At 35.6% G+C, this 10,045-nt stretch overlaps 1 protein-coding gene across 3 annotated transcripts; it reads right to left on the bottom strand.

Annotated features, from left to right (window-relative positions):
* Positions 1-2,562: 2,562 nt before the first annotated feature.
* On the bottom strand, positions 2,563-9,696 carry LOC107856793. 3 transcript variants are annotated; one of them, XM_016701764.2, is made up of 5 exons: positions 9,380-9,696; positions 8,035-8,342; positions 4,369-4,529; positions 3,437-3,512; positions 2,563-3,142 (listed from the first exon to the last, which is right to left on the bottom strand). In XM_016701764.2, the coding sequence occupies exons 2-5, from the start codon at positions 8,249-8,251 to the stop codon at positions 2,946-2,948; spliced, it is 651 nt and encodes a 216-aa protein (XP_016557250.1). In that variant the 5' UTR covers positions 8,252-8,342; positions 9,380-9,696; the 3' UTR covers positions 2,563-2,945. The 3 variants fall into 3 exon arrangements, with proteins under 3 accessions (XP_016557250.1, XP_016557252.1, XP_016557251.1); XM_016701766.2 differs by having other exon boundaries at positions 9,376-9,603; XM_016701765.2 differs by having other exon boundaries at positions 8,035-8,345; positions 9,380-9,603.
* Positions 9,697-10,045: the final 349 nt, after the last annotated feature.

The following is a 10,045-nucleotide window of genomic DNA, read 5'->3' as shown; positions in this document are numbered from 1 at the left end:
TCCATCTTGTTGTTGAAGACATAAGTTAAATCCTTGCTATCCCTCTTGGAGGTTGGGATTACCTCGTGAAGCTTGTAATTTACTTTATCCCTCGTGGGGCTTGCACTTTACTTTAGCCTTCGTGGCACTTGTCATTTACCTTATCCCTCGTGGAGCTTGCACTTTACTTTAGCCCTTGCGGGGCTTGTCATTTATTTTAGCCCTCGTGAGGCTTGCACTTTACTTTAGCCCTCGTGGGGCGTGTCAAGGGCTTGTTCTTTATTATTGGTATATTGATGTGATGATGATGCCTGGTAAGGAGGAAGGATAAACTGATGTGATGATGATACCCGACAAGGTCGGAGGATATTATGATAATATAATGATACACGACAAGGTCGGAGGATATTATGATGATATAATGATACCAAAAAAGCCGGATGATATTATGATGATACTTAACAAGGCCGGAGGATATTATGATGATACCCGATAAAGCCGGAGATAGTTTGATGATATTATGATACCCGACAAGGACGAAGGATATGATGATGATGTGATGATACCCAAAGCGTCCGGATGACATGTTGATGATATTATGATATCTGATTCTGCTGGAGGGTATGTTGATGTTATGATGATACCCGGTTTGAATCCGGATATTCCTATGTATGACAATTGTATGTTTATTTATGTTCTTGTGTAGTTGGCTATAATATTGATATTAGAGGTTTTGATTATAGTCTTCTAATGAGTTAAGGTATAAAATGGTATAGTTGTTAATTTAAGGATGAAAGATGCTTAGTGGTGGATATTACTTAAGTAGCTAATAGTGACTAGTGGATTTGTGAACCTTAGTGATAAAGAGGACTAGTGACATTGACGGCTATTAATAGGGATGATTATTTCATTATGGTGGTTAGTAATAATGGATTTAGCGATGGTGATGATCAATTGTTATTGATGACTAAGTTTATGATGTTGATTAATTGTTTAACAAGGATTTGTGAATTAATGAGGCTAGTTAATAAAAGGTTTTAGTTGATAGATGGATAGTATATAAGTGGTGATCTGCGGCCTTTTGTTAGATGGTGGCTAGTGGAATTATGATGCCTAAATATAAATATTGGTTAATTGTCGAATATGGTCTAGTGGTGAATCTTAACTAGATGTTAGATATTGGTGAGTTAGTAAACAATGGTTAGTCGTTGATCTATGAATAGTGACCAAGTGATGAATAGTGGATGGATAGTAATTAGGTATATGATGACTAGTGAGTAAGTGATTTAGTAATAAGAGTTGGCTAGCTATTAAGGGGTAAATAGGGTGTATTGATGAGATAAATACCTACATGGTTCTATGATTATGGTTATGAGTATATTGGTATATGTTCTTCAATTACGATCACTGATGATAATTATGAATGTTGGCAAATGGCCGTTTGATGGAAATTGTGTAAAATCATGGATAATGAGAAGTTGGTCATATATATATACATATATATATATATATATAAATATATACATATATATATATAAATATATACATATATATATATATAAATATATACATATATATATATATATATATAGTGGAGATTTGATTCTTTTATGTCTCTTGGATGTGTCCTCTGGTGGTATGGGACGCCGTGATGGGTTCTTTACTTTATGTTCTCTTGAGTGTACTCTCCGGTGGTATGGGACGTTGTGATGAGTTCCTTTACTTATGCACTAGTTGGTGTACGGGCATCAAACTTTTACTTGTGTTTGCACTTGTGTTGCTTTACGATTTCGAATCATTTATTTGTTATATACGACGATGTTGGCATGCGTTGATGCCTTATATTATATTGTTATTCCGATGTTTAATACATGTTATGTAAAGTGATATTGGCATATGTTGATGCCTTATGTCATATTGTGATTCTGATGTTTCATACTTGTGATGTTCAACGATATTGGCACGTGTTGGTGCCTTATGTTATATTGTTATTCCGAATTACTTACTTATCATATACAACGATGATGGAGATGATTCAGGTTCGATTCTGTACCTTGACTTAGTTATGATTATCTTAGCACTTTATCATTCTTATATCATGATTTAGCTCAGTCGATCGATGATGCCTACTGAGTACCTGTTGTTTTGAAACTCATACTACACTTCTGTTCCTTTTTAGTGCAGATACGAGTACTAGTTGCCGTCGTTGAGTTGAGTTCTTGCAGTGTTGACATTCTGGAGATAGGGTGGGCTCTTGAAGTTTCGAGTCGCTTGTTTCCTTCTATCTTTGATTCAGTCTTTCTCAAGACAGACGCATTAACTATTTAGGATTCTTGGGTTGTATTTCTATTACGATCGTATTTAGGTGGTCTTCTACGAATATTACCAGATCATGAGATTGATATCCGTAGTTCATTATCTTTTTATATTAAAACACTATTTATGTATATCTTGTGTTAGTTGAGTTTGGCCTAGTTGAACAATTCTTACCTAATTAACCCATTGCATTAGCTCCAAGTTATGGTATTGACTTACCTACTGACAGAAATTGATAGGTGCCATCAGGACTTGTAAATCGGATCGTGACAAATTATTTGTGAAAATTATTGGAAATGATACCTGATAACTATGTAATAAGATCACATTACAGAACATTCTAATCCCTTTCCCCACACCTAAGAAAAAAGGATTGTAGGACATTATACAACAAATTAAAGCTATGATAGCACCTTACCCAACCATACAAGGTATAGGAAGAGTTAGAAAAAATGTCCATTTCTAAGAACATAGAAATGAGCTATAGGTAATGCTACATTCAAACACACAATCAATAGAAGATTATTGTCCCCTCCCTCTACACGATGCTCGAAGCCAGTCTGGAGAATGATGAGGGAAGACCATTATGACTCCTGGACTTCCAAAATTCTTTAATTTCTATGTTGATATTTGTAGTATTCTGCTTTTCTTCATCTTCTACGTTGGTCCCGGTAGGGTCCTTCATCCTCCTGGTCCTTTAACAAGCCTAGGAAAGCAAGAAACCTGAAAAAGAAGAACCCACCTTTCCAGTTGCCTCCACCGCCCCCACCTCCACCTCCACCTCCATCATCATCACGAGGGGGAAACCCAGTCCCACCATCATCCAGTTCAGGAGATTTCTCCTTTCCTGCATTCAGACCACAAATATCAGCATTCAGATGATACTTTACATTGGATCTTTATAGAAGTACAAAAATAGCTATTTGATTTTTAATTGATAAACCTTGTTGAACATCATTGCTTAAGTAGAGCTAAACTCATTCCATGCTCTTTTCACGGCAGTAGGGACGGAGGGCAGACACTACTAAGTACTAACCATAACTCCAGAAGTATAACAGTGGGACAACAAAGTTGCAGAATACAACTTGCTTTATTTTCATTCATCATTCTGCCAGTTGCTATAAAGAGAATGAAAGATTACCTTGAACTGGTGCAACTGTAATGGTTGATGATTCCCGTGTAACAGTCTGTGTCTGTCCTTCAGCACATCTAGCATTCTGCATTGATGCAAGAACAAAGTCAAACAGAAATGGCTAATAGCAATATAGTTTACTTGAATGATGCAGGAAATGGAAAACCGAATGTTGAACGCATGATTGCAAGTAGTAGTAGTATAAGAAACAACATCAAAACTAACAATATACATATTAGTAATCAGTTCCTATTTCGGATTGTGTTTCCTGTAACTTGAAATGCTATTTCAATGGAAAGTACCATTACAGGGATTTCATAGAGCTTACTCCTGGTAATTCTATTTAAGCACATAATTGGCTGAAGACCACGAAATGTTTCAAATAAAAGAAGACCATGTTTATTTATTATCCTTTATCTAGAATTCTTCGTTTTAAATTTTTTCTTAAAAATGGATTTATCTGAACCAATACATGATTTGATAAATCCATGATTTTCTTTTAGCCTTTCAAGGATCGGGCTAATAATAAGGGGTCTAACCACTTTCACGTAACAACATATATCTCCACATGTTGACTTCTCAAAGATGTATCTCTAAATGTTATAGATTCATATATCTATAAACAATAACTAGCAAATAGAGCGGCTGATAAACTTGATTTCGGAGTAAATGAGGTTGATTTGAATATGCTGACTGCAGAACCTGTTTGGCATGCAGAACTACATGTACAAAGACATAGTCCAATGTGATAACTTATGCCATAACCAGCTACTTGCAGTAGCATTCTGAACTCCGAAACTTCTCACAGCAAAAGTTGCACAAGATTAATATAAAAGACATGTATGATTGACCCACGAGGATTAGGATCGCTAGATGCATGTAATTAGCTAGCCAAGGAACTGACGGCAATTATACAAAAAAAGTACGCAAGAGACTGATACCAGAGCAGAAAAACATATTATTGAAGCACGCTTTTGTAGAACAGGACATATCAAGCGTCTTCTATTGTTAATGAGTTGAGACTGCATGCCAAGCGGATGGAGGCCAGCAGGAACTGATGTTATTGGCTTGAATTGCTTCCAATATTGATCCCCTGCTCTCACTGTGACAACAATATCCAATGATTAAGAACATAGATAACCTGAGCTACAGTGTGAGCAGCAAATCTTCAAAAGGATTTTGCGACCACTGGATTTTAAAGTATCAAATGTCTTGATGACATTGCTGTCCCACCTTAAACGTAAAGTTCAATTAGATTGTCAAAAAAATGTAAAAACTCAATTAGATTACAGTCAAATCTCTCTATAGTGGCGGCGTTTGTCCGAAGATTTCATGGCTGCTACATAGAGATGTTATTATATATAATAAATGTACACTCATATTCAGCATTTAGATCTAATTTAGCTGTTATAAACAAAAGTATGGAAAATTAGAAAGCGCATGAATATAAAAAGGGCAAACATTAGTAGCCTTTTCATCCTGAAGTTAAGAAATAACTGATGCGCACCATGTAATGGCAGGTGTCTGGAAGTCTACTTGATTCTTCTTGGACCCATGTAATACAATTTAAGTTCAGAAACCCATCGAAAGTATGAAATCCAAATTCATGGCCCTCTTTTACTAAATTACAAGCATGGTTGCATAAATAAAGTCATCCTTGGTGAAATATTTGCTACCCAGAGGACACTGGACTTCACAGACATAAAATTATAAAAAGACCAACTCATAGTTTACTGACCAGGGAAAAACAAACTAAACCTAATTGTGAGAATAGATCCTAATTAAGGAGCTAATCCAAGTCTGAAATTAATAGCTGACAAAACTTGAAAGGTAATATGATGCTTCCGAAAATCAGATTTGATACTGCAGACATGCTTGGCTTCCTATTCAAATATGTAAACTTCATGCAGTGTACTGCTTTCAATTGGATTATATTTCAATTGAAATTCCTAAACGTCCATTCTGGGGAGCAACCACCTAAGAAAGAGGCAATAACACAAAATGCAGTTCAAGAGAGGCCTTGTGCTGTGAATCAGAGCTCTTCAAATCGTGCAGGACGTAGTTCCCCTGCTCCCAAGGCACAGGTTGCGGGTTGGCCACCAATTTGATCCTTTAGAAAGAATGTGTTGGTTTCCTACTTTGAAGAACAGTCAAGAAGTGGATGGAAAAAGTGGATCTACTACCTCTTCATTAAGGTCAGCATGGATGGTGGTCCTTATTCGAGGAAAGTGGACTTGAGAACTCATTCTGCATACCAGGAGCTTTCTTCTGCTCTTGAAAATATGTTCAGTTTTACCCTTGGTCAATATGGATCTCATGGAGCTCTAGGGAAGAAAATGTTAAATGAGAGCAAATTGAAGGTTTTGCTTCATGGATCTGATTATGTACTCTCCTATGAGGATAAGGATGGGTACTGGATGCTTGTTGGCAATGTCCCTTGGGAGATGTTCACTGGTACCTGTATGAGGCTGTGAATCATGAAAAGTTCAGATGCTACCCAAAGTCTACGGGAAAATGTTGAAGCAGGAATTTGCACTACCTACTCATAGTCAATGCTATCCTTCCAGCAATATTTGGTAATAAAGAAATGGGCAAAGGGTGAACAGCTCAAAAACAAGGAGCCCTTATTAAAACGTTTATGGTGACCAGGTGTTGGTCCGGGAAGCGCATCTTGTGTAGAAACTTTACCTCATTGTTGTTGTTTTGGTCATTTTCCTGTAATTGATGTCCTCTAAGTTCCGTCTTGTATCCAATAGAAAGACTATTTATATGGGAATTCATCTGAAGACGGTCTATGTGTGGTGTACTCAGTTCTTCTCCGAAGAGCACTAGCTCAGAGAGTGCATTATTTATTGAAATTTGACCTGTGTACTTAAGACCAAGTTGTATTAATCTCTGTACGAATAAAATGTCTTTTTCACCTTTGGTCAAACTAGTTGTTGAAAGCTACAATAAACTTTACCTCGCTGTCACGCATGGTTTAGATTACTTGAGATCAAGAGGCTAACTATTTGGTAGAAGCAAAGAGAATGGAGAACAAGCCTTGCAGATTGAAGCTCCAAGTCTATACAATGTCCCAAGATATTAAAAAAGGGCAGCCCGGTGCATTAAATGTCCCAAGATATTGAACCAAGAAAAAAAGGGGGAAGAACTGCAACATATTATTTGGTTTGTACCAAAAGGCCTCTTTTTTTGTACTTATGATCACACGGTGTTTTATTCTTGCAATTCTGCTTCGGAAACATTTCTTTTGAGCCAATGGTCTATCAGAAACAGCCTCTCTACCTCACAAAGGTAGGGGTAAGCTTTGAGTACATCCTACCCTCCCCAGACCCCACTTGTGGGTTCACACAAGGTATGTTGTTGTTGTACCCCACCCCACCCACCCACCAAAATTCTAAACAGAGAAGCTTAAATTTAAATTGAAGAAGGAATGATAGATAAGTCCAATTTTTTTCCACATGAAGTCAGTTTTATATTCCCTCATTCTCTTTGAAAGAAATATGTGTCCTCGCCATCTTCTCTTGTGTCTACATTTTTGAAGCGTGAAAGAAAGAAGGTGAAATAGATGTACATATGAGTTGCGCATGGTTGCAGAAAGAGGAATATCATCATTAACAACAAGCTATCAGTTCAATTACATGGAACTTAGCTGCTTAAGGGGATATCCTCTTCTTTCTCAAAAAAAAAAAAAAGGGGATATCCTCTTCTTCTTTTTTTGGCTTAAGGGGATATTCTAACTGCAGTTAAAGGTGATCTTAATTAGCAAACCGAGCATCCTAGTCCAAAGAATAAGAATATAAATAGAAGATAAAAGAAACACAGGGGATGGGAGCTTAGGATATCACCAAAAATTATTATTATTAAATCGTTAAAAGGATATCAGCCAGAAATTTACAACCAATAAGTTGGTTTTCCCAAATATTTCAACCAAAATTTGAACCCATATAGGTGCAACGGGGCATAGGCTCACCAACAGGTTATCCCCAAGAAAGCAAACTACTCAAATTCAGCAACATTCAATTGCATGATTCAAGCATACCATACACAACTAAAACAACAACAACCACTACTTACCTTAGTCCCAAGCTAGTTATGGTTGGTTATATGAATCCTCTACATCCATTTCACTCCATTTGGTCCCACTTCATTCAATTGAATATGTGTAACAACTACTACTACCACTACGTCTACTATGCCTTAGTCCCAAGCCAGTTATGGTTGGTTATATGAATCCTCTACATCCGTTTCGCTCCATCTGATCCCACTTCATTCAATTGAATATGTGTATGTTTTTATATATACGTACATTACTATGTATTTGTGTAGTATTCCGTGTCTCGAGCCGGGGGTCTATCGGAAACGGCCTTTCTACTTCTTTAGAGGTAGAGGTATTGACTGCGTACATCTTACCCTCCCCAGACCCCACTATGTGGGAATACACTGGGTTTGTTGTTGTTGTTTTATATATACGTACATGTATACATATTTATATTAAACTCAGCATCAGTCGCATGTTTGAAGCATACAATGCACAACTATAATTTCTTGTACTGAATTGAATCATGCATATTCTTGGAATATGGGACTGCAAAAACAGTAAAGACCTTGCACATTGTGGGAAGAACAGGAAACTTTCAACTGTACTCGTCTATCAGAATGTGCAGCTTTTCTAGGCTGGAAACGGCAGGATACGACTATCCGATGCCTTGTTTTTTCATACCATTTCTCAGATAAACGTAACGAACCACTCGGTTTCCTTACTATGTTATCTGAATTTATCCATGAGGACAACTGAAGGCTCTGTGAAACTCTAGCCTCCATTGTCTCTACTCCACCAACACCACAAGAAAATGTATCTTTTCAAATCAGAAAGAGCTGAACAATACTTTATATGTCACCAATCTTCTGCTGCCTGCTAAATCCAAATATTTCAAGAACCCACAATTAATTACCTCAAAATCAACTCCAAAAATAGCAATATTAAAACTTTTAAAGAAAAAACAAATAAATAAATAAATAAATAAATCACCTAATTTCTTATATGCAAAGAAAAGTAAAATAACAAACGAGAAATGGAAAATGTGATGACTGATTCTTCCTTGTATCAAATTTTGGACAATTAAAAAACTGAACAGCTCAGTACTCTAGAGCAAAAATATTAGATCAACAGGGTCCTTAAATAGCAAAGATTTTACATAATCATCGCATACAAGGGTCCAAGCTTATCAGCATCATCATTCAAGACATGAAAAGGGATTTTTTTTTTTTTTAAAAAAAGCATACGACGTGAAGAGGAAGCGATTGAAGAATGGAAAGGGAAGAAGAGGAAGTAGAAGGCTGCTATTGGTAATAATTGCGGCCCCTTCTTGAAATACTCGTTGCACTGGAAAAGCTAGCCAGGATACCACGGTTATCAGAAAAAGAAAAAAAAATGGTTGCACCAAAGCATCATCCATAACCCCAGAAAGTAATTTCTTAATTTGCACCTTTGGAAGATGCAATTTTTTCTCTAAACAAGGATTCAACTTTTTCGTTTTGGAAAAAATTTCAAAGGTTCACATTAGATTTTCCGTTGAACAAGGGATTATTTTTGGACAATTAAACAACTAAACAGCTCAATACTCTAACGCAGATATATAAATCAACCCAATGCATCAAAAATCGATAAATTTGTTGACTTATCCATAAAAATTGACTTGTTAAACAGAAAAAGCTTAATCCAAAGAATATAACTCACACTAATTTCCCGAATTCAGCTTCTTTTAACAACCAATTTGAGATACATAACAAGAAAAAAGAAAATTTACACCTTAAAAGATATATAGTTGACTTATAAAACCCACACTATTTTCTAAAAAATTAATTTCTTCTAGAACACAAAACAAAGAGCAGAAAAATAAATCTCAATTAATAAATCTGTGAATTGAAGGATTAAGAACACATACATACCTAATTGAGCAATGAAAATTGTAACACCAGATTTTACAATATGTCTGAATCAAGAAGATAATAAAACGAAATTTGGGAAATTTTTGTGAGATTTTAGAGTTAGGTAGGTACAGTTTGTGTTTTAAAATGAATTTATATTTATACAAACTGTGTGGCGGAAAGGTGGTTGTGTTAGGGGAGGTGGATAATTTTGTAAGAAAAAAAAAATACAGTATCACTTAAAAGTACTAAAAAAAATTTAGATTTCAGTAAATACGTCTTTATTAAGCTTTGCCTAATAAATTACCAGCAGTCACGGGTATTTTGCAATACTAATGTGCATATGAGGTTCGACTTTTGGGGAGATAATTTCTTATTTATTTTACCTTCGATCATCATTAAAGAGAAATAAAGCAATACTTTCGAGGACATGCACAAATATTTCTAATCTTTATTCTAAGAATTTTCATTTCTTAGCTTTCTGACACATCCTTCAAAAAGTCTATTATGAATTTATAATTATTAAAATTTTCTAATTAATTTTAATTTTTAGTTTCAACTTTATTTTTCATAGTTGAACTAATCACTCAAGAGAATTAAATAATTAAAATTAAAGGATTTGAGTTGTATTTTAAATAGCAAAAATCTTGTACTTTAGATGCAAAAGCCTATACTCATACTTGCTGC

The sequence above is a fragment of the Capsicum annuum genome, chromosome 7 (genome assembly GCF_002878395.1).
Source record: "Capsicum annuum cultivar UCD-10X-F1 chromosome 7, UCD10Xv1.1, whole genome shotgun sequence".
NCBI classification, from domain to species: Eukaryota; Viridiplantae; Streptophyta; class Magnoliopsida; order Solanales; family Solanaceae; genus Capsicum; species Capsicum annuum.
This window is presented reverse-complemented; position numbering and strand designations above follow the sequence as displayed.